General features: G+C 39.8%; 1 protein-coding gene across 14 annotated transcripts in view; it reads right to left on the reverse strand.

The window, feature by feature from the left end:
• Positions 1-26,161, reverse strand: part of ankrd6b (ankyrin repeat domain 6b) — a 245,297-nt gene that overhangs the window by 29,322 nt on the left and 189,814 nt on the right. For 12 of the 14 annotated variants that reach the window (XM_087982260.1, XM_087982253.1, XM_087982250.1 and 9 more), the window contains 9 exons: positions 22,289-22,387; positions 20,663-20,761; positions 13,361-13,459; positions 13,120-13,218; positions 9,932-10,030; positions 6,707-6,784; positions 6,245-6,349; positions 2,125-2,253; positions 648-836 (listed from right to left, as the gene is read on the reverse strand). In XM_087982260.1, the coding sequence (XP_087838386.1) occupies positions 648-836; positions 2,125-2,253; positions 6,245-6,349; positions 6,707-6,784; positions 9,932-10,030; positions 13,120-13,218; positions 13,361-13,459; positions 20,663-20,761; positions 22,289-22,387 (996 nt within the window). The remainder of the gene's footprint in view (positions 1-647; positions 837-2,124; positions 2,254-6,244; positions 6,350-6,706; positions 6,785-9,931; positions 10,031-13,119; positions 13,219-13,360; positions 13,460-20,662; positions 20,762-22,288; positions 22,388-26,161) is intronic. The other 2 variants (XM_087982262.1, XM_087982263.1) reach the window with 2 other exon arrangements.

Genomic DNA, 26,161 nt, shown 5'->3' on the forward strand with positions numbered 1-26,161 from the left:
GTTAAATTTTGGCTATTGTATATTTGATTTAATTGTATATCAATGTTTATATTTGAGAGTTTTGTTTATTTTTGTAAACTTGTAAAAATGTTAAATTTCTAATAAAAATATCTATTTTAAAAAATTACAAATAAAATACAAAATTATTGCAAAAAAAACAACAGTTCAATTGGAAAGAAATGGTCACCAGATGTTAGGATTTGTAGTGCCCCACTCTGAAGTCCAGCTTATACGGCGTAATTGATGAACCTCATAAAAGAGGGAGCATCATAGACACAAGAATTTCCAATACCTTTGGAATGTATCATGTTACACAGCAATAAGCCATTAGGGTAAGAAAGGCTGCATTTATTTAAAGAAAACAATGGATGAATGTAAATTCAACATCAACCTGAATAATTAATAATAAAGTAAAAACTGGAGATGATGTAAGAATACAATTGATATCAGGGACTGATTTTCAGACCAAAGACTAATTTTGACATTGGGATAATTGAAATAAACTGCCTAAGTTTAGGTCTACAAATTTATGATGTTTTTTCCTTGAGTATAGAAGCATAATGCAGTCAATGCTTCATGAATTATATTCCAATTTATGTGTGTGATAAAGTGGGAAACAATCAAGCAATGTAGTATTTTGCATTTACCTGCATGATTTTGCCATCCTTGTTTCTGTATAATGTATAGAGCTGGTAGGCACGGAAATTATGAGGGAGAACAGCTTGCTGTGGACTTGGGGAACAGCAGCAATGTTTGCTTCTCCTTTTCCTGATATTTGCATTGTCTTGTTGAGGCTGCTGGTCTGTCAGTGGAGGGGGATCAGAAAGAGCGGAACTCTGTGGGTAAATAGACGTTCAGTAAGTTTGCATTAACTAGCTTCTGGTACAAATTAAACCATGGAACAACATATTATTTAAGCAATAAAACTCATTGCTTGGTGTATTAAAGTACAGCTCACTTGTCCTCAAACATCTGCTACACTCTGAAGAACCACCATCTGCAAACTTAAAAAGAACAAAGTTCTAACTAGGAAAAGAAATGCTTGGCAATGTTGTGAAGAAGTGCTCCTTCACACAGAGTGATTCATAATTGTAATGCACTTCTGAATAGGGGAGAGGTGAAGTAAAAATGGAGCCATTCACAAGGCAGTGGAATGCAGTGATGTGAAAGAAGTATGTATATCCCATTTGTGATTGTCCTAGAGCATCAGGAATCAGCCAAGGAATATAAGACTCCAATCATACAAGCCCAGACCAGACAAGGGAAGGATGAGAAATGGTCTTTTCTTGAGGAATGAAAGACTTGGCTTCTGTTTAACAATGAACTGTCATACTTCTGGGCCACAACACTTATTACCAGATTTACTTCTTACCATGTGGGATCTAAACTCAACCTATGGTTGCCCATTATCACTAGGCTCCTATACCTGCCATGGAAGGATGAGCCAGATGACTTGAGTTGCCTTACACATTATTATTGTTGTAAATATAAAGGCAGCTTGCACATTTCATGACTCAAAGATGAATCAAAGCTCTTCAACAGCTCACTAAGTGCTTTTGAAGTGCAGTGCCTCTCATAATGCATAGAAAGCAGAAGCCAATTTATGCACAATAAGATCCCACAAATAAAACTAAAACATTGATCAAATGACCTGCTTTAGTGATGCCCACTGAAAAATAAACGTTGGTCGTGAAATTGAGAAAAATTCTCTGATTTTCTTCAAACACCATACAAGATTCTTTGCAGTAACTTTTTAAAGTGTAAATTAGACTGCCAATTGAAACAGTAAAGAAAATCATGATTTTTAAAATGCTGATTGCTAAAGAGGGATGCAAATTGTTTTCAGAGTGAAGGCATTATCCAGCAGGAATTTTGAGTGCTTTATTTTGATTGACACAAATTTACTGATTTTGTCTGCGACAAACGTGACCAGGAGAATAAACCTAGAAAGCAACTTTTTTTATATATGAGTATCAATGAAATTGAACATAAATGCATGAGGGGTTTACCAGACTCATTAGTAATACTGTATTTACGCAATCCAGTTATTTTACAACCCCTTGCTCAAATTATCTTGCTTTTTTCAAATAATGCTGATAAGATAAAAGCTAAAATTATCTTTACCTTCTGTTTTTTCTTTCTCTCCCACTTTTTCTTCTGTTCTGGTGTAGCTACTCTGATTAAATCATCCCCATTTTTTTTCTTCTGATGTCCTTGCTCACTGCTGTGGCCATCATCCACTGAGACACTTCCCTGTTACATAACAGAAACTACTAAGTGACTAAGGCACTGAGAACTCCAGATTTTACTATCTGATGAAAGGTTTAATTGTCTCTTAGATAAAAGACCAAGTTTGGCACGTACTCTTTGAGAGGGAAATGAAAAATTATGTCCTCAAATGACTATACCACAGAACAGGAAATACACATCACTGATGACTATTTTAATAACTTTACATACAATGAAATAGATTAGATTAGATTCCCTACAGTGTGGAAACAGGCCTTTTGGCTCAACAAGTCCACACCCACCCTTCAAAGAGCAACCCACCTGGACCCATTCCCCCCCGACTAATGCACCTAACGCTATAGGCAATTTAGCATGTCCAATTCACCTGACCTGCACATCTTTGGAAGGAAACCGGAGCACCCGGAGGAAACTCACGCAGACACGGGGAGAATGTGCAAACTCCACACAGACTGTTGCCCGAGGTAGGAATTGAACCCGGGTCCCTGGTGCTGTGAGGCAGCAGTACTAACCACCGAGCCATGCAAAAAGACCTAAAGCACTTCACATGGTAAAACTAGATATTGAGCAACAAAAAGGAAAGCTAACAATGATGGGAGTAGGTATGATCAGACCAGTCAGTATTTTGGAAGGCCTTTGACCCAAACTTCCTTGAAGCCTGCTTTCCCAGCTCCAATTCCCTTTTCTCTCTGACATCTTTGAACATGTTGTCGCTCCTGCTAAATCTATTTGCATCTTTCCTGAATTCCACATCTGAATCCCTTCATTCAGGTTTCATCCCCTGCCACATTCTGAAACAGTTCTAATCCAAGGGACAAATGACAGCTATGTGGGTGTTACAAAGATAAAGTTTCCTTTGTCATCCTTCCTGACCAGTCTGCAGTCTTTGAGATGGCTGACCACACCATCCTCCTCCACACCTCTCCATTGTGTCCACCTGGGTGAAATCGCTTGCACTTGGAGTCTGCTATTTTTTGTCCAATTGTACCCAAAGCATCACTTGAATGATTTCTCCTCCATTTTTTTCCAAAAATCTAACCTTGGCGCCTTCTTATTTTTTCACATGAATGTTCCTGCTCAGCCACATCATCCAAAAGCACATCCATTTTTGCATGTATGCTGGTGCCTCCCAGATTTATCTCACCATGATCTCTTGACTCCCCCAGTGTTGTTAAATTACCTGATGGCTTATCCAATATTCAGTAATAGACAAGGAGAAATTTGCTCCAATTAAAATTTTGGAGGCTGAAGAATTTATTTTTCCACCCAGCATTAAACACAGCTCCCTCAGTACTTCCTCTCCCTGGCGATAGTCTGTGATTAGACCAGTCTGTTCACAATCTTCGTGTCTCATTTGACACAGGATAAACTTTAGACCTCACATTTTCATAATCATTAGCTCCTACCCTCACCTCTGTAATATCACTCAACTTCACCCCTATCTGAGCTCACCCATGCCAAACCCTCCTTGGTACCTACTAATTCTATATTTGACCATTCCAACACAACTCTGACTGATCTTCCTCATTCTATTCTCCATAAACTTGAGGTTATTCAAAATTCTGCTGCATTTTCTTAACTGACACCAAGTTTTGTTCACCCTTTTATTCACTGATCTATATTAGCTTCTGGTCAAGCAAGACCAGATTTTAACATTCTCTTCTTGGTTCAAACTTTCCATGGTCTTTCCATGATCTCAGGAACCTATTCCAACCCTCCAACTCTCCCAAGATATCTGCGTTCTACTAATTCTGGCATCTTGAGATTTCCCTGATTTTACCTGCACATTAGTAGCAACCTCTTAAAGTTACCTGAACCCTAACGTCTAGAATATCTTTTAAGACATTCCTTAAAAGCTCCATTTTGACCATGCTTTTAGCCTGGTGTCTCTCTAAGTGTGATATTTTATTTAATAATGCTTCCTTGAAGTCTTTGGTACTTTTTATTCTATTCAGTTCTGTTACACATATTTCATATTGATATATGTTACTATTGGCTTTTGAAGGACAGAAATCTAGGAGGAAGATGCAGCAGCTTATACAAAGCATTGCAATGTGTGAGCCCAAGATGACTGTATGCTCTGTGACTAAGGAATGGAAACAATATTTGGGGAAAAAAAAGGGAAGGAACCGGTACATGGTGTTGCAAAACTTCAAATAAAGATGTAAAGGAGCACCAGGTCATGAAAGGACTTATGGATGCAGGCTTTGAATTCTGTATGCTTTAGGCTAGACAGCAAATAGATCAAGAAAGGGTTGGAAGAGCATCAAGCTATTCAAGTGATGGGATGCAGGTTAGCAGAGCTTTGGAATGAGTTACAATCGGGATGCTATTAGAAAGGTAGAGGCAAAAGGTAATGATTAAATTCCCTACAATATGGAAACAGGCCACTCAGCCCAACAAGTCCACACTGATCTTCCGAAGAGTAACCCACCCCCCTCCATTTACCCCTGACTAATGCACCTAACACCACAGGGAATTTCACAAGGCCAATTCACCTAACTTGCACATCTTTGGACTGTGGGACAATCCCGGAGCAAACCACGCATACATGGGGAGAATGTCTGTGTGGAGTTTGCATAGTCGCCTAAGGTTAGAATTAAACCTGGGCCCCTGGCACTGTGAGGCAGTAGTGCTAACCACTGAGCCACCATGCCACCCATGCTGTAATGAAGTCAGGAATAAGGATTTTATCTGCAGGAAGAGGAAGAAAAATTACAGTTTGACAAATAGGTGGTCCTCATGAAGGCAGGAATGTGAATATTGAAGTTGAGCTCAGAATTAAACTGAATTCAACATCTCGATCTCTTGCTAGCTATTTGTAAACAGGGACTCAGGACAAAGGTTTCTGTCAGAATTTGAGCATTATAGATTTAGAATTGCTGACATGACATTAGAGAAAGTCCATTATGACTTGACATTGGAAAATTAAGTCAGTCAAATAAAGTGGTGGATGTGGAAACAAGGATAGTAGGAACCTAATAGAAATACATGCTGTTAGCATGCAAATAAAATTGGAACCCATGCTTATGAATACATGTTTCTAAAAGACAGGATTTGGGCAATGTAAGAAAAGGCCCAAGGATGAAATGTTCCTTTGATGATCAGCCATGATCATATTGATTGGTGGTGCAGGCTCGAAGGGCAGAATGGCCTACTCCTGCACCTATTGTCTATTGTCTGGTCTTTTGGACGCAGAAGCAATTGGAGGACATAAACTATGATGGGTAGGAGTGGAAGAAGTGCAATAGATATAGAACGGAGTGAGTATTACCAAATTGAATCATCAAATTCTCAACATTTCAATCTTTGTTTAAGTCATGTACTGCAGTGCTATTAACTCAATACAAATTTATTGAGTGACACATTCAGACAGCACAACGTGATATGAAAATTTCATTCAATTATTTTTGTTGATGCAAAAATCCATATGTTGGGATATCAACTGACAAGTTGAAACAAAATTACTACCATTTATGAAGTCTCCTTTCAGTCAATCTTAAAGAAAATGGAATGAAAAATGCTCTGGTTTCAGAGAACAAATAATTAACCTAACAGTTTCAAGTTTGAAAACAGTCCAAAACAAGCTATTCGACGGCAAATCACATTGATTAGCATTACAGTGTACAATAGTTTTTGAGTTGAATATGTAGATTTGATTGCAGAGAATTACCATATTAAAAATTCTGTAGTCATCAAAATTTAATTAAGGTCAAAGTCAAACTTAAGTTCCCTACAATTACTGTACTCTCATCTTCCAAATTAAACTTTAATGATCAATGGGTTGCATTCACTAGACCTACTGTATGAAGCATCTTGCTCAGTCGCTCCTTCTCATGCACTTGTAAGCTCCAGGATGCTTCTTCAAAATAGGAACATTAGAGTTCAAATCCTACACTAACCTTGGATCACTGGACAGTGATAAGTGAGAACTCTGACTGATTCTCCCTCTTTCAGCTGAGGGCCAACTCCACAGATGTTTGGAGCATCTATGTACCTTACTCTGGATCAATTCATCACGAGGCACCGATTGGGCTCTTCGTTCTTGCTTGAGTTTTTCCCTCCTCTTCCTCAGGCTTCTCCCACGACAAAAACTGAGAACCTGGCAATATTACAAAAATATTTATCTAAAGCCTTCATCACAAAAGTTAAAACCTTGAAGGTGATTTATTCATGCCAATTTTTAAAAGTACCTACTGCCCTGCTAAAAATGTTGTGACCCAGCAGCTACAAACAATGAATGCTATTTATATACTTGTATTGGATTAAATGCTCTTTAAGCAATGAATTACTTAAAAATTGAATTTAGTCTACTCACTTAAAGCAGATTAAAGAAAGTTCTACATAGATATTTCCTAGCTGCAAAAAATAACGAAGGAAAATGGCAGAATATTAATCCATCTTCACTATTTAACCTTGGCATTCCTAAGTAATCACGGATCTGACCACAAGACCTTACCTGTGGTGCTTTGGTGAGGAGAAGGGCTACTTCTGGACTGTTATTCTCTCTAGCTGCTTCCAGAGGGCTCAGCCCTGCCTACAGGAAGAATCAAGGAAGTAGTTCGTTTTGGATCTTATCACATTCAATCTGACAGCTAGATGTTCCATTAATGTGTTGCATTAGAAAAACAATGTGGATTATTATAAACATAATGAAATGTTGTATTTTATGTCAGACTGGGCACAAAATGTAGGAATATCAGAGTGGTGCTGGAAAAGCACAGCAGGCCAGGCAGCATCCGAGGAGCAGGATGCTGCCTGACCTGCTGTGCTTTTCCAGCACCACTCTGATCTAAACTCTGGTTTCCAGCATCTGCAGTCCTCACTTTTGCCTACAAAATGTATGAAATATAGTCAACTGATTTAACCTCAAATTGAAACCCTTGTGTTGTAAAATAAACTTTAGCATTCATTATGAAAATTTCTAAGTACGCTAAGTACACCTAACTGACTCCTTAATTCCTATTTTTATCATGTACAATACATACTGTCACAGAGTCAATAAAGTAGCCAAAATCACTAACAGGGCGAAAGTGAGTACAGCAGATGCTGGAGGTTAGAGTCAAGACTGTGGTGCTGGAAGAGCACCCAGGGCAGGTCAGGCATCATCCAAGGAGTATTAAATCTAATGACATTTTAATAACCTAAAATAATTGTGCCAATAGGGTTATAATGGTAACTGCGACTTAGTCTAAATAAAATCTTAACACCAAAGCTCAAAGGGTAGATAAGCAGGAATAAAAATCAAAATTCTGCAGGGGTCAAAAATTTGAAGTAAAAACAGAAAGTGCCCAAAATGCTCAGCAGGTCTGGCAGCATCTGTGAAGGCACAAACAGAGGGTAGAATATTCCCAGCCCCTAAATAATGTGGGCAATGTTAAAGTGCGGCAAGGTTGGAAAAATTAGATGCTGTTTTGCCTTGCCTTTTAGTACAGACAAAAACAGGCAGCGAATCATGGTTTCCAGCAGTAATCAATCAAAACATTCAACATGTTTCTGTATAACATCGCACTACATCAACGTCACACCTACTACATGTGCTAGCAGCTTGAAAACAAACACATTTAAAGTGCTTCAATCAAATGGCCATGTTTCAAAGTCCAAGGAGATACCAGTCCTCAATCAAGTCAAAGAGGACTGCAGTCATTCAGGGGCACTCACTGATGTCAACCCAGGGGTTGAACATGGTTAGTCAACTGCTAGGGATCGTCTGGGGCTTCATATCATTACAGTCTAGGGAATGGGCCATGTTTCATCCATTGAATACAGATTTCTCCAGCTTCCTCATTTCCCCTCCCCCCACCTTTTCTCAGTCCCAACCCTCAGACTCAGCACTGTCTTCTTGACCTGCTATCTTCTTCCCGACCTCTCCGCCCCCCACCTCCTCTCCGGCCTATCACCCTCACCTTAACCTCCTTCCATCTATCGCATTCCCAACGCCCCTCCCCCAAGTCCCTCCTCCCTACCTTTTATCTTAGCCTGCTTGGCATACCCTCCTCATTCCTGAAGAAGGGCTTATGCCCAAAACGTCGATTCTCCTGCTCCTTTGATGCTGCCTGACCTGCTGCGCTTTTCCAGCAACACATTTTTAAGCTCTGATCCCCAGCATCTGCAGTCCTCACTTTCTCCCACTGCTATAGTAAGCACAATTTGGGGAAGTCAATTGTGGGATTACAGGCAGAATGTTGGGATGGAATAATTGTGATATGGGCAACTCAGAAGGCAACAAGGTATTGGGGCAAATGGATTACTGCAGGAACAGGACAGTTCACCAACAGTCACCAGCACCCCGGCTTTGATGGGGAATATGTCATTGACTCATGATGGTTGGTGTGACAAAGCTGTGTGAGGGCTGGGTTCAGGGGTATTGTTCAGAGATGAAGACTTAAATAAAGGAGCTTAGAGCTGATAGGTCAACAGGAAGTGCAAGGAAGCAAGTAACATACAGGTATGGCAATTAGGGGTGGGTCACCAAGATTAATAGGCTGAGCTTGTAGCTCACTCGGAGAAGAGTCTTACATTCCATCCTCATAAGAACTTCAAATGCACAAGCTGAATTGGAAATGAGTACAACTAGACTGGGAGTTGGTGGAGTAGAATAAGTTTTGTTTTCTGTATTAGTATGTGAGATTTAACGCAAGGAATGTGAGACCTTTCAAAGAGCAATAGGTGTTTGCACTGTACAGGTTTAAGATATCTATAATTATAGAATTTCACATGTCAAATACACACATTGACCAACTAGGTGGGATATAAATCCTGGCCTAAACAATCTCGACTATATCAATGGTCATTATAAATTAATCATAGCCATTTCCATGAAGCAGAAATAATCTCAGGTGACCTTTTCATAGTCTCACCTGCAGGCCACAGTTCACAAAGAGAATCCAAGATCCCACAGGCTGCAGATGGACGTGGATCTGATTTCCTCCCACCTTGAACTGTATGTACTTGACAATATGCACTTATAAGCACTGCTGCCTTACTTGGATAAGGCGATTTTGTGGGCTGATGGAGGTTGGAGAGACAGTTACAATTCCAGACTGTACTTGCACAGCTACTGATGACATAGTGCTTATTTGGTTAGGATTTCAGGCCTGGGATGGCAACATGAGGGAACACCATCATAACACAGAAACTAGGAGGAGTGGGCCATTCAGCATTTCAAACCTGCTCTGACATTCAAAGTAATCATGGTGGATCCTCTATCCTAATGTCATATTCCCACTTTCGTCCCATGCCCCTTAATGCATTTAATATCTAAAAGTGTAAGTATCTCCAGGCAGAGTTATAATGATAATCTAAGATAGAGATGGGGAGAAAAAGAACAAAGAAATAAAGGTCCAAGTGGGAAGGAACAGAAAAAAGGGGAGACAGAAATAATCAAGAAGCAAATGAACACAGAGGGGATTTGGGTCACATTGTTACGTGGGTGAGAAGAGACATTCCTGTATATAGCATGCAGAAAGTTAAAGAAAGACATTTCTAAGAGTTTGTAGGAAAATATCTCAAGCTTGAATCTGAAGCTTAACTCATTTGATTTCATTTGCATAATTTTAAAAAGAGACGTAATATTTTGATCTCAAAGTCTCAGATGAACTCATGCAGAAATGCTATTTTCCTCACTGCCAAATTGCATGGAGTACTGAAAAACATTACTATCAATAACACAAATCCTACTTACATTATTGACAATGTTGCTGTCAGCCCCAGCTTCCAATAGAAGTCTTGCTATTTTCTTGTGGTTAAGAGCTGCAGCAATATGGAGTGGTGAGTCACCTGCCTGTGAGGACCAATCAGATCAAAAATGTTTATGGAACTTTATAACATCTTCTATCAGTTATAATATTCAGTTGATAAGGGTACATTTCTATGGATTGTCAGCTCAGGGCCAGCTTAAGGAATTCCAAACAATTTTCAGGCAGTAGGTTAAAGCAGCAGGGATTAAACTGTTATCAGGTTTTCGACAGTGTTTTGTAAAAAGCAGATTTGGAAGGGAGGTTAGAGAAATTCAACAAGTAGTACCCGCGCAACTCTGTGTTATTTAATATACCAGATAAATATGCATCTAATGGGTGATTTCATGATCCAATGATTGGAGAGGGAAGGGGAACTCCTAGGAAATGCAGTCTTGGAAGTCACAGGTATTGATTCAGTTTAGTGATCAGAAAGAGACATACTGACGTCCAAGACATACTTCATATGGACACTAGATCTACTTGGAGTGCCAAGTTGTTCGTCACGTGACACACTCAGTATGGGGTAATGGAAAGGGTACAAGGTAAGGAATCTTGTCACTTTGAAAGTGACTTTTAGATCAGTTTTTCAAATATGTGATATATTTTCCCATTCCCTTTTCTTTACAGAACACAGAAGCTTAGATTGCCTGATTTACGTTATTTTAATACCACTATTTAAATTATTTAAAATATGTGATTTTAAGTTGATTAAATTAACAGCACAAAATCCATGCAACAATGCATGAGCATTTGGGAGAAGAATGCAGATGTGTTTTGCACTTAATTATTTTTATCATCTCACATTTCGACTCAGGGAATCCTGAGGGACAGGATATACATGCATTTGGAAAGGCAAGGACTGATTAGGGATAGTCAACATGACTTTGTGGGGAAGTCATGTCTTACAAACTTGACTGAGTTTTTTGAAGAAGTAACAAAGAGGATTGATGAGGTCAGAGCGGTGGACGTGATCCTTATGGACTTCAGTAAGGTGTTTGACAAGGTACCCCATGGAAACTGTTTAGCAAGATTAGATCTCATGGAATACAGGGAGAACTAGCCATTTGGATATAGAACTGCCTTGAAGGTAGAAGAAAGAGGGTGGTAATGGAAGGTTGTTTTTCAAATTGGAGGCCTGTGACCAGTGGAGTGCCACAAGGATCGGTGCTGGGTCCACTACTTTTCTTCATTTATATGAATGATTTGGATGTGAACATAGGAGGTATAGTTAATAAGTTTGCAGATAACATCAAAATTGGAGGTGTAGTGGACAGCGAAGAAGGTTACCTCAATTACAACAGGATCTTGATCAGATGGGCCAATGGGCTGAGGAGTGGCAGATGGAGTTTAATTCAGATAAATGCGAGGTGCTGCATTTTGGGAAAACAAATCTTAGCAGGACTTATACACTTAATGGTAAGGTCCTAGGGAGTGTTGCTGAACAAAGGGAGTGCAGGTTCATAGATCCTTAAAAGTAGAGTCGTAGGTAGATAGGATAGTGAAGAAGGCATTTGGTATGCTTTCCGTTATTGGTCAGAGTATTGAGTACAGGAGTTGGGAGGTCATTTTGCGGCTGTACAGGACGTTGGTAAGGCCACTTTTGGAATATTGCATGCAATTTTGGTCTCCTTCCTATCAGAAAGATGTTGTGAAACTTGAAAGGGTTCAGAAAAGATTTACAAGGATGTTGCCAGGGTTGGTGGATTTGAGCCATAGGGAGAGGCTGAATAGGCTGGGGCTGTTTTCCCTGGAGCATCGGAGGCTGAGGGGTGATTTTGTAGAGGTTTACAAAATCATGCGGGGCATGGATAGGATAAGTAGACAAAGTGTTTTCCCTGAGGTGGTGGAGTCCAGAACTAGAGGCCATAGGTTTAGGGTGAGAGGGGAAAGCTATAAAAGAGACCTAAAGGGCAACTTTTTCACGCAGAAGATGGTGCATGTATGGAATGAGCTGCCAGAGGAAGTGGTGGAGGCTAGTACAATTGCAACATTTAAAAGGTATTTGGATGGGTATATGAATAGGAAGGGTTTAGAAGGATATAGGCCAAGTGCTGGCAAATGGAACTAGATTAGGTTGGGATATTTGGTTGGTGTGGACAAATTGGAGCGAAGGGTCTGTTTCCATGCTGTACATTTCTATGACTATGACTGTCACCAGCATACAATTTTAAATGAGATTAATTTGAAATGAAAATCAGTCACTTTCGGAAACAAGTAAATTGTACTCACTATTGGAATTGACAATTTAAAGCATTTTTAGACACAACACGCATAATATTAAATTCAATTGTGTATTTGAACAGTAATTCATCACAATTAAGCTTATTTTAATCTTTTTTTGTGTTTGTGCTGCTTTTTGTCCATACCTACAATGAGCTGTCAATGTAATTTACAAAACTTATCATTGTAATGTTGAAGCCTATTAATATGTTTAACTTTTCACTTGTAATAAATGATAAATTTGAATAATGCACTCCACAGGTTGGGTTTTCCTTGCAGGCATCAGGACATCACTGCTAGGCTCAAATGAGGATCACTCACTTGTGACTTTCCCTGAATTGGTCGAGTTAGTAGCCACAGGTTCGGTGTGCCATCCAGTTAAAGATGGACTCTCTCGGCTGAACAGCCAATAGTAGCAAAGAACAAAAGTAGCAGCTGGATAACTAAATGGTGTAGACAACTCAGCATGGAGGTTCCCATTCTTCACCCTTTCTGAACTTAAAATATAGGAACGGCTCAGCATCTGGGTCAGTGCTGTTGAGGATGGGATTGGATGGGAATGGGACAGTGGGAAACTGCACAGGGTAGCTGCAGTTGAGACCAGACTGCAGGCAGGTCTTTTGGTTCCAGCAGGAATGCTAACCTTGGATGTGGCACAGAGAGGCCACTTCCAGGCAGCTGCACTTCCCAGGCACCTTGAGACAGACTTGAAAATTCTTCCAAATAAAATGCCTTCATTAGTCCTTAACTGGTAAATCCACCCTGTGCAATTGTGCCTCCTAATCCCAGGAAAATGATCCAGAATTGGGATGGAACCGGGGAACTGACACATTAGCTGGCAACGTAGTTTGAGTGAGACTAAACATTCTCCCACACAGGAAAGAGTGCAGGGACAGAGTTTGATGTTACTGACCTGGTTCCTCTCACTAACAGAACAGAAAGCACTCAGGAGGATTCTAATAATAGTCACGTGATTGTAACGAGTAGCAATGTGTAAACACGTGTCACCCATCTGCAAAACAAAAACATTTCAACTCCAAGTCAGGCTGAACATAAACCATTAAAAATGCTGAAGGCAAGCAAGATCCTTTTTTTAAAAAAAGTAAAATATTCTCAATATCAAAAAATGTAGAAAAGAGCAGACCCTCACTTACACTGTTCTTAATGTCAGGTCTGGACCCTCCTAGCAATAGTACACGGGAACTCTGGGAATGGCCATTCTGACAGGCCAAGTGGAGGGCTAAGTTACCTGCCTTAAGGGAGACACAAGCAGCAACACTGAAAAGTTACTAAACAATGTCATTGTGTATAAAGAAGATTATCAGTCTGTTTAAATTCAAGAGGCTTTCATGCTAATTCCCTATGTATTAATTTCAGCCAAGCAGTTATTAGATAGCACTTAATAGATGTCAGACACTTCCCTTCAGACAGCTCGAGGGAGCTGTACTGTATTCCAACCTACTCCTGCATATTTCACCAGCACCAGTTAGGAAATAGGACAGACAGAACTATGTGAACCAATTCATACGCCCTGTTAGCTCTAGGTGTTTGTGGTTAGATCACTAACATAAAAACGTTCTTGCCTTCCACTCCAAATCATTATGATATATATCAAAACTTGAAAACATCAATTTCGGAAAACAGACTGGCGACAATATTTTAAGAGCAAAAACAGAATAAAAGAAGTAAATCTTCATAAGAACAGAAAGAGGCTCCACCTTTGCCAAAACTATATTGAAGTCCGGATTCAGAAAGTACTGCCCTGAATGCAGCACTCACCATTTTTGCTCGGGGTGAATAGGCATGGATTGCAATTTTCACATCTGGGGTCAATGGAGGTGTAGCTGCCCATGTTAAAAATGCAGCTGCTAAAGGGTGATCCAACTTTCACCACTAGGATGTCCCAAGTAAGACTTGTGGTTTTTACACTTTTTAGCAGAAGACCTAAAGCTGAGAGACTTATCTGACCAAGTGAGGGTAGCCTTTAAACTTTTGCAAACAAATTCAGCATAAAACCTGAGGGCTATCATTATACAATTTGTGCTGCATGACTGATTTTACAATCACTCAGTCAGATTGACAACTTCAAGTGGGGACAAAGTCTTTGTGGGGCTGTGCGTACAAGTACCTTTTTTCATGAGGAATTAGCTTATTGAGGAATATAAATTTATTGATTTTTGTTTAAACACATTGAATTCACCAATAGATAGTTTAAACTTCATTTTCGCTCAACTCAACATGGGTCAGGTAAAGGATGAAGATGGTAAGATGGGGTCTGGGTAGAGGAACATAGGTTTGATTGTGGATATGAAGTGTTATTGAGGGTGGTAAGAGGGCCAGAGCTTGATGGAGCATATGAAAGGCTGGGTGGGTGGGGGTGGGGGGAGGTGTTTAAGAGGGATGTGACTTAGCAAGAAGGGTGTGGGGAGCATAGTTTGGCTTGGCTGGATAAGGGGACTTGGAGGTGGAAAGAGGAGGATAGTTTAGCATCAAGGGTATGAGGAACCATTGGGGGTTGGAGAGAAGGAACGAGATGATATGAGTTAGGGTGGAAAGTGTGTGAGAAGGGGGGGGCATGTGAGAGATGGAGAGCTATTTTCTCATTATTTTACTTAGTGGGTTAAAATCCTGGATCAGAAAGGGGTGGGTTTCACCAACCCATCTTCACAGTAGGCAGCTCTTGCTACTGTGTCCACAATAATTCCAGGTATAATGGCTCTGACTCCTGCTAACATCTACTCTTCTGGAATCAAAATTTAACAATCTGGGGCACTTGCACCTCAGTCAGGTTTGTGGAAGCAGGTATTTTATTAACTCTTTGGTCCCAGCTCAGGAATAATCAGAATATACAGAAATATTGGAAGACATGATATTGAAATGGCCGTTTCTCACGGTGAATTTAGTTGAAAGAACAAATAGACCTGCATGTTCTGTGTTCACAAAACCTTTGGAAATAGCAAGATATGGTGAGCAGATTGTTAAAAAGACATCACAAGATCCTTAGCTTTATTACTAGAGGTTTAAAGTACAAAATAAGGAAGCTACATTAAATCTTTCTGAATCTGGCACCACATGTCCAGAGGATTTTAGGACTTTAAAGTGTGTGGGTGGAGATTTATTAGAACACTACCAGGAATGAAGACCTTCAGTGAAGTGGAATGCCCAAAGAAAGCTGGATTATCCTCCTTAGAACACAGAAGGTTAAGGCAAGTTCCAATACATGTTCAAGTTCACAAAGAATTTTGATGGGGAAGAAATGAGAAATTGTTTCCAGTGTAAGGGTCAGTAAGCAGATTGGTAAACAGAACCAAAGACAACACCAAGGGGGAAATGTTACTCTGAATTCTGAATTGGGTGGGACGGTGAATTGTGAGCAGAATGTAGAGATGCTTCAATGTAATTTGGACAAGTTGCATGAGTGGGCAAATGCATGGAAGATGAAGAATCGTGTAGATTAATGAGAGGTTATCCAATTTGGTAGAAAAAAATAAGATGATAATTATGGCAATAGATAGGGAAAGGAGGAGGCGCAACAAGACCGAGTTGATGTACACCAGTCACTGAAAATAAGCATGCAGGTGCAACAGGCGGTAAATAAGACAAATGGAATGTTGGCCTCCATAGCCAGAGGATTTAAGTAAAGGAGGATGTCTTTCTGCACTTGTACAGGGATTTGGTGAGACCACACCTGGTGTTAAAAGGATATTCTGGCTATGGAGGGTGTGTAATGACGGTTTACTAGGCTGATTACTGGGGTGCAGGACATATTTACTAAGACTGGATTGGTACAGACCGTATTCATGGGAGTTTAGAACAATGAGAATGGAATCACATAAACATATAAAATTCTAACAGGACTAACCAGAATAAATGTTCCCAATGATCAGGGAACCAGCAGTCGTACTGTAAGGATACAGGGTAGGCCATTTAGCACAGAGACAAGGAGAAATCTCTTCATCCAGAGAGTCATGATTTGGAGATGTCAGTGTTGGACTGGGGTGTATAAAGTTAAAAATCACACAACACCAGGTTATAGTCCAACAGGTTTAATTGGAAGCACACTAGCTTTCGGAGCGACGCTCCTTCATCAGGTGGTAGTGGAGGGCTCAATCCTAACACACAGAATTTATAGCAAAAATTTACAGTGTGATGTAATTGAATTATACATTGAAAAACTGATTGTCTGTTAAGCCTTTCATCTGTTAGAATACCATGACAGTTTCACTTCTTTCATGTGTAAATCACAAAACCATTTTTTAAAGAAGTTGCATTCTCAGGTTAGCTGTTAACAATGGTGTTAGCTAGACAATATGTTGAAGGTGTTAGCCCCCTGTGTTCTCTGTCTATGCCATGATGTTTAGATTGATTTTAATCTAAAAAGTGAGATAATGGAGTTTTACATGAATACATGCAGTTTTTGAGCAAAGTACAATGTAACGCTGCAAGTACAAATTCACCCCACAAAATATATGTGTGCATGTGGGTCTTTGTCTGTCTGTGTGTGTGTGTGTGTCTGTCTGGGTTGGGGGTTGTGAGTGTGAGAAAGTGTATGTGTGTGTGTAGTGAGTGCAGAGTGTCTTAAGTCTGTGAGGGGGTGCATGTGTGAGTGTGGGAGTGTGTGTGTGTCTGTAAGGGGTGTGTGTGACTGTGTGCGCGTCTGTGTATATGTGTCCGTGTGTATGTGTGTATAGGAGTGCCTGTGTGTGTGTGAAGGAGTATCTGTGTGTGTATATAGTGCAATGGTGGTCACCTGTAATGTGACATGAACTCAAGGTCCCGGTTGAGGCCTTCCCTATGGGTACCGAACTTAGCTATCAGCCTCTGCTTGGCCACTTTTCGCTGCTGCCTGTCCCGAAGGATGGTCACCCGAAGGTCCAAGGTCGAATGACCTGGACCACTGAAGTGTTCCCCAACTGGGAGGGAACACTCCTGTTTGTTGACTTAAGACACTCTGCACTCACTATATACACACACACACACACTTTCTCACACTCTCAACCCCCAATCCAGACAGACACCCACAGACAAAGACCCACATGCACACATATATTTTGCGGGGTGAATTTGTACTTGCAGGGTTACATTGTACTTTGCTCAAAAACTGCATGAATTCATGTCAAACTCTGTTATCTCACTTTTTAGATTAGAATCAATCTAAACATCATGGCATAGACAGAGAACACAGGGGGCTAACACCTTAAACATATTGTCTAGCTAACACCAATTGTTACAGTTAACCTGAGAATGCACCTTTTTTAAAAAGTGTTTTTTGATTTACACATGAAAGAAGTGAAACTATCATGGTATTCGAACAGATGAAAGACTCAACAGACAATCAAGGTATTTTTCAATGTATAATTTCAGTTACATCGTACTGTAAATTTTTGCTATAAATTCTGTGCCTCACAATTGTGTCCTCCACAATCACCTGATGAAGGAGCCGTGCTCCAAAAGCTAGTGCTTCCAATTAAACTTGTTGAACTATAACCTGGTGTTGTGTGATTTTTAACAGTTCAGCCAAGTATGGGGTCCTTGCAATATTGTTCAAATAATCTGAAATTCGGATAATTGATGTTCGGATAATCAAGGTTTCTCTGTAACAGTCGAATTTTTTGGACTACTTTCTAAGGTTAAATTTATAGGGTCGACTATTATATGGATACTACTTTTGAGGGCCTGAAAATGCATGCACATCAAATTCAAACCATATCATTAGCAGAAGCTCAACTGATCTCTAAATGAATAAAGAAAAATAAACAATGAATTATGGTAATTCTGAAAACCCGGAGTAAAACACAACAGCCAGTGGACTGGAAGACTGGGAGCAAAGTGGAACAAACGGCAGACTGGAAATGCTGGAGCGGAGCGCCACAGTTGGCACACTGACTCATAAACGTTGTTCTGTTATCCACGAAGAACTAGGGTTGACCTTTCCATGAGATATATGGAAAATTCCGGATTATTTGGCCAAAAATAGGGGATTGACTTTTACATGAGATTGACTATTACTCCAGTATATATGGTATTTGAAAACTTTTTAAACAGTCAAACACCTAATCACCCTTCATGACAAATGAACTCAGTTTATCCTGTTTAAATTCAGGATCATTCATAACTTCGGGTTCTTTTCCCTGATCTACATTTCTTTTCCTTAATTTCCAAACGAAAATTTTTTTCTGTCGAGTCGCTTCAAGAACTTTGTTAATGTTATGTTGGTGTCGGCTAAGAAAGCTCGATATTCCTTTTGATTCAGTTCATTAACTTTCTTGCTTTCAACCAAACAGTGACACTCCAGTTCACAGTTTGATCACCTTTGGCAAAACACCCAACTCTTTGACGTCTCTGATCTATGCATTCACTTCCAGGTTTGGGACTCTTTTAATCTTATTCAGTACCTTCAAGGACTCAATGTCTTTTTCTGTTAAACACAAATAACTGAAAAACTGACATCTTCCTGGGAGCAATTTGCTTCTTCTCCTCACCAGTTCTCATTGTATCTGCATCTGACACTGATTGCCTTCGCCCTCTGATTCTCTGCCCGAAGAACCCCTCTGATTCCTTGCAGATTTTCTCTCTACCTGCCAGGCACTTGGCCTCTTTTGTAACATTCTTTCAAGGTCAAGAATTGCTAGGTCACTTGGATCAGGACTACTTATTATTCAACAATAATCACATTTGATCTCTCTTAAAGTCCTTTCCAAATATTCTTGATTACAATTAAAAATTCTACATATGTTTCAAGAAAACTAGAAATTTTAATTCTTAAAAAAAGAACTGCAGATGCTGGAAATGTAAAACAAAACAGAAACTGTTGAAGAAACTCAGCCTATCTGGCAGCATCCATTGAGAGAAAACTAGTGGCCCTTCTCCAGAACGATTCTGATGAAGGGTCGCTGGATTCCAAATGTTAATCCTGCTTTTCTCTCTATAGAAATTTAGTTTACTGTACTGCTTATAGCCCAAAGGTCATCACATTAGTTGGGGAACTCTTTCATTTATTCAGTACAGGCACAGTGGGCTGAATGGCCTCCTTCTGCATGATATCATTCTATGATGCTTTTTAACCATTATGTAACATGCTTCTAAATGTTATTTTGTAAATTATCACTTTCATTTTATCCAGGGGGTTTATGGTGAACCAGCTGGGCTTGTGTTTACAGTTTACTGGATGGCTGTCAAAGGGAAGATAATAAGCAGAAAACAATCATTTTAAATAAGAAAGATAAGTATGAAACAGCTTAGGTTCTGATGGACTGCAGTCTGTCCAAGAGCTGCATTTGTAGATACTTGCACAGACATAGTCCAGCTTCAAAATTTAGTGCCTCAAATCAGCTCAACAATGAGTTCAAAACAATATGACAAATACTGTTACAGTCAGTAGAAAATCTTTATTTCCATAGCAACTTTAAGTTAGTGAAATATCATTAGCACCAAAAACAGAGCTACAGAGACATCCAAAATATCAAAAAAAGCTTGATCAAAGAGATATGTTGTAGAGTATTTTAAAAGATACAGAACAATGAAGCCTGAACATTTACCAATGGAAATTCTAGCCCTGAAGGCTTCAGCAACTGAAAGCACATGTAGCAGTGGTAGAGAGAGAAAAAAGGTACACTTGAGGTCAGATTTGAAGGAACACAGCGGCCTCACAGTCTTGCAGAGCTTCAGGAAGTTACAGAGATATGGAGTGGTGAGACCATGTAAGGAACTGAAAGCAAGGACGAGCATTTCAAAATTGAGGTGCTGTCAGATTGTGAGCCAGTGTAGGTCAGGAAGCATGCAGGATATGGATGAATGAGACTTGAGCGACTCAACACTTTATAATTTACAAACAAATTGGATGGTGCATCAAAAAAATGTCCTGGATACTGTAATGATTTTTTGAATAAATTAAGTCATTCATTATAAAGGAACATTATAAATCCTCAGTAACAGCTATTACAAAGTATATATTTTTTCGACAACAGGAGTAATTTTCTTGAAAATGTACCTACAAGGTGGAAAATGTCCTATATGTCCAGAGCTTTCTGCAAATGCAGAAACCTGCACATTCCTGAAAATGAGCCCTTTTGTGAAAGCATGACTGTTGGGATCAGGCTGAGAACGTGCAGCTTCTTTTTGTTCAAGGTTATAAAGGGAAAACTTTGCTGCAAGAGCCATGAGAAACTGCAGTTTAATAATGTATATCCAAATTGTTAAAATGAAATGTTCATGAAATTAATTCCTGTAACACATTCAGGCTATAATACTGACTTTGAGCAATAATGTAAAATGGGTAATCTCAGATTTGCAATCCATTACACGTCTCTTCCAATTTGCATTTCTGTTAAAATCAAATGGCTAACCAATTGCCTGCTTTACACTATTGCCCAAAGTATCATACACAACCTATTACACTGATCAATCGATCTTTGAGTCAAATAAAAATAACAGAAACCCCAATCCTTCTTTCTAACCTGATTCTTTGCATGGACATTTGCTCCTGCCTTGACCAGGAGTTTGACAGATTGACTGAACCCATGCCAGCAAGCTTCATGCAGAGCAGTGTTACCATCCTATAATTCAAAGAAAATTGAAAGAAAATGCTTCAGCAATAGCTTCTCTGAGAAGGCACTGAACAATTACAGAAATACAAGCTACAGTTTGTTGGCAAGCATAAGCATAGCCAAAGCGAATCTCATATACTTAAAACAATGCAGATGAAAAATTTTACTTTTTAACGGACCAGATCAGACCCCCTCAAAATATTTCATGAAGGAAGCCTAGTCCTTTATTTTAAAGGCAAATGTAAAGTGTTGTGTTCCAGATGTAGTTCAACGGGTCAAACTACTCAATGTTAAGCAAAACACAAGTTATTCAAACATTATAGTTAAAATACAACAAAAGAAAGAAGAACTTAGAATAACGTAACTGTACTGGAAAACTTAACAGAGTAAAAGATACAGTAACTATTACTAATTAATTGTTCCAATGTCGTAGGATCTCATAAATACACCCCTTGGCAAAAAGGCAAATTCAGAAAACAGATTTTCTCACATGCAACGACAACAGTGTAAACAGAAAGCCCAGCTTCTAGCTGTAACCAAGAAATATTGCTTAGGCTTCTCTGAGACTCCAGCAGCTAAATAAAAAAATCCTGGTCTGTGAGAGCTGGCCACACCATCTAGGCCGCTTCTATTGTTCCAACTTTAAAATAAAATCCCAAGGCCTCGCAAGTTGTTTATGTTACCACAGCTTGCTCCGTACCCCTCGTTTCTCTTAAAAAAAACTAGGTCAGAATACATCTTTTAAAGCCACAGCATTGTCACATACTTAAAAAAAAGGTCATTCATGGTATGCGAGTATTGCTGGCAAGATTGGCCAATCCTTTGTTGCCCTGCAAGGTGGTAAGTCAACCTTCTGTGAGGAAGATATTCCCACAATGCCAGTAAATTGCAATTTCTAGGTTTTGATCCAAACATGATGAGGTGATAGTTAAACTCTCTCTTGCTGAATGTGGTCATTGTCTGGAATTTGTGTGTTATAAATTTTACACTATCTGGAAAGAAATCTGCACCATCTATTTTGTGAACATCAAATACTTTTTTCACTGTGTCAACATTACATACTCCCAGCTCAGATGCAAAGTGATGCTTCCTCTTTTCTTATCTATTTCAGAATGGAATTTTCCATTGTGATGCATCTATTTCCCACAATGTCTACGCTCGGCATATCATTCCTGAGGGAAACTCAATTTCATCTCAATTACTGGTAATCTGTGTGACTTATATTCAATACAATTCGGGGTTACATAGGCTAATCTCCTGTCACACAGAACAACCTCAAGTTTTCAGATACAAAGAGGATGAAATTTGTTTTGGTCATATTGTGGAAAATTTGAAAGAACAGAAAATGGACTATCAACTCACTACCACTTATTTAACACTACTGTCCAAAAATAATTTCATAGCTAAAAAAGTCAACAAGACTCTGAACTTATCCGGATGAGCACAATTGAATTTCAGATCTGAGAGATGAAATGTCACTGAGAACTTTTCTGCCATTCACATATCTTTTGTGAAATGAGAGTATGTCTTTCTCACCTTGTCCTGCCGGTCTAGAGCACATCCCTCAAGAATGAGTGCTGAGATGACCTCGGTATTACCCACAACAGCTGCTCGATGCAAGGCTGTTTGTTCACTCTGTTACGGTGAAGCAGAAAAAGAAAACAAGGAAACAATTGTGGCAAGTAAGAGAACAGATCAAAGTTTATATCCTTAACCGACATTTATGAAATTGTATAAATCCCATGTTGTGCCTAGATTACTGAACAGGCAATCAAATAGAATTTTTTTTTAAGATTACTTACAGTGTGGAAACAGGCCCTTCGGCCCAACAAGTTCACACCGACCCGCCGAAGCGCAACCCACCCAGACCCATTCCCTTACATTTACCTCTGCCCCTAAACTTGCTAAAGTTCACTTCTATACAATCATTTGGAAGCATCCCCGTGCTGTTTACCTAATATGAATGTCTAAAAACACAATTGCTCCTCCAGACTCAAAGAACCCTTGAAAAAAAAGTTACAATTCTACATCTCTTCTGACAAAGCCTGACACTAAGTTGCGCTGGCAGGTTGGACAAAATATGCAAATATTCTATTGACCAGATTACATCAGGGTCTAATTAAACACATTAAATCTCAAGTTTAAATATTTAGGATATCTCCACCTGTCTCGGATGAATCCTATTTTAATGCTGCTGCAAACTCTGTAGTTTAAGTTGGGATGAGTGAGAACCCATCAGAATGCATTAATAACCTGACCATTATTTAACTCTCTGGTTGCCAAAGACTACTACTGTGTAGACAGAACTAGAAGTTAACCTTAAGATTTGTGAATGTCTCATTTAAAATACTTCTGGATTTGTTTATTATTAAATTCTAAAACTTACAACTGGACTTAATGATCCAATCATCAAGATCTAAAACTTGTAAAATGATTGCTCTATTGGTTGTATTGTATGTAAAATGGTGACAAGATTCAAGAGAGCTGCAGCAAACATCTCAGATCCATGTCAAATGACTAAGAGGAACAAAAATTGAGATTACTGACAAAATATTCACAAAGAAAATGAGACATGATCCAGAAGGTGTTTTGGAGAGAAAATTTCCATAGAACAATTAAAATTTCATAACATCTACCTCAATATACTCAACTCAGCACCACTTTTAAATGCATTCAACATCCTGTGATTTTGAGTGAGAATTCCTTCCAAGAGTTTTCATGCAGTGATGAAGAAAGACTGAAACTGTGTGGCATCTACAACTTCAGTGAGACAGCAGTTCACTCTGGCACCTACCTGCCTTTACATTAATGAGTTTGTACTATGAAACAGCATTATTGATGTTCACGTTTTCTTGCTTTATATCATTTAAACTGCAAGCCCAATCATGAAGGCAGATTCACACGTCTTTAACTATAGGAGTGTTAAAATGTAAAAGCATTTTGTATCCTGAAGGTTCAATCTTCATTTGCCAACTAGTAATTTGGATTGCATTATTTCACAAATGCACAGGAAAATGCAGACTTTTCACAAAGACATTGTAAAAAGATGTTCTGTGTAAATCGGTTATATAATCACTGTAACATTATATCATAAATTGGAAACATACAGAGTCATTGATTTATCCCATTAATGATGTACTAGGACAAGGCTGCTATGCAATACACTGAATGCTTAAAGTTAGGTTGTACCTCAGAGAAATTTTATTTTGCTCCAGCAAAGCATCTAATAACATTCTCTATTAAATCTGTCTTTGCATGTTCATGTCTCTAAATAGTTCAACTAAAATTTGTTGAAAGTAAGAGCTGACAATATTGCACTGAAGCTCTGAGTTAATAGGAAAAGCCATTACATATCTCCTTACACTAATCAGGTGAAGTTAAAATCAAACAACACCAAGTTATAGACCAACAGGCTTATTTGGAAATACTAGCTTTCAGAGCGCTGCTCCTTCATCAGGTAGCTTTGGAGCAGGATCATAAGGCACAGAATTTATAGCAAAAGATTACAGTGTCATGCAACTGAAACAATATATTGAACAAACCTAGATTGCTGTTAAGTCTTTCATCTTTTAGTACGGGTTGCAGATTTCGGTTCATTAATACGTAAACCCCAGGACTTCCTTTAAGTCACATTCTCAAGGTAACTTAAGGTTTCATAAAAAAAAAGGTGACATCTCAGCTCAGACAATGCATTAAAGGTGTGAGGTTAGAGTCTGTCTGTATCCCAATCTTGAGTCAGGCTGGTTCTATTTCCAAAGTAGGAATTTATATGGATTGACTGCCTGCAGATTGGGTGCTTTTTGAGCAAATTAAATGTATTTGTGTATGTGTGTCTGTGTGTGTGTGTGTGTGCGCACGCACATGAGAGTGTGTGTTTGTCTGTGTGTGTGCTTGGTAGAGTGTGTGCATGAATGTGACAGAGTAGAAGCCTGTGACAGGGTGCATGCATGGGTGTGTGTGGGGAGTGTATGTGTGCGTGTGTGTCTGACAGAGAACATGTGTATGAGGGTCTGCGTGAGTGTATGAGTATGTAAGAGTGTGTGCGTGTGCGAGAGAGAGAGAGAGTGTGTATAGTGTAGTAGAGTCACCTGTGGTGTGACATGAACCCAAGATCCCGGTTGAGGCCATCCACGTGAGTTCCAAACTTGGGTATCAGCCTCTGCTTGGCTACTCTGTGTTGTTGCGTATCCCAAAGTCCGCCTTGGAGGATGGTCACCCGAAGATCCGAGGCCAACTGTCCCCGATCGCTGAAGTATTCCCCAACTGGGAGGGAACATCCCAGTCTGGTGATTGTTGCGCAATGTCCATTCATTCGTTGTTGTAGTGTCTGCTCGGTCTTGCCAATGTACCATGCCTCGGAGCATCCTTGCCTGAGGCGTATGAGATAGACAATGTTGGCAAGAGTCACATGAATACCTGCCGCATGCATGGTGGATGGGGTCCCCAAGTGTATTAGTGATATTCATGTCAACACTCTGACACGTCTTGTTATGGTTGCCATGACAGGGTTGTACGGTGTTGTGGTTGAAGTTGTCCTGAAGGCTGGGCAGTTTGCTACGAGCAATGGTCTGTTTAAGGTTTGGCAGTTGTTTAAATGGAAGAAGTGGAGGTGTAGGGAAGGTCTTGGTGAGGTGCTCATCCTCATCGATAATGTGCTGCAGGCTGCGAAGAACATGACATAGTTTCTCCACTCACAGGATGTACTGGACAACAAAGGCTACGCTATCAGTTGCATCTCGTGCCTGTCTCCTGAGGAGGTCATTACAGATTCTCACTGTGGCACATCAGAACTGTCAAACGATCCACTTCTCACCTTTAAACAGTCACCAAGATCATTGTTCAAGCAAACACATCGACCACAACACTGTACAATCCCGTCATGGCAACCACTGCAAGATATGTCAGAATGTCAGCATGGATACCACCATTACACATGGGGACACCACCCACCATGTACGTAGCAGATCTTCATGTGACTCGGCCAATGTTGTCTATCTCAAACACTGCAGACAAGGATGCTCCGAGGCATGGTACATTGGCGAGACCGAGCAGACGCTACAACGGATGAAAGGACACTGCACAACCATCACCAGACAGGGATATTCCCTCCAGTTGGGGAACATTTCAGTGGTTGGTGACATTCGGCCTCAGATCTTCAAGTAATGGTCCTCCCAGGTGGACTTCGGGATACGCAACAACACACAGTGGTCATGCAGAGGCTGATAGCTAAGTTCGGTACCCATGAGGATGGCCTCAACTGGAACCCTGGGTTCATGTCACACTACAGGTGACCCACTACACTACACACTCTCTCACACACAGACACGCATATATACATACACACTCTCTCACACTCATGCAGACCCTCTCATATACACACACTCACACCCATGCACATGCCATCTCACA

This window comes from Chiloscyllium plagiosum, unplaced genomic scaffold, assembly GCF_037043375.1.
Source record: "Chiloscyllium plagiosum isolate Xiang-an unplaced genomic scaffold, Cpla_swu_hap1 HiC_scaffold_3, whole genome shotgun sequence".
NCBI lineage: Eukaryota > Metazoa > Chordata > Chondrichthyes > Orectolobiformes > Hemiscylliidae > Chiloscyllium > Chiloscyllium plagiosum.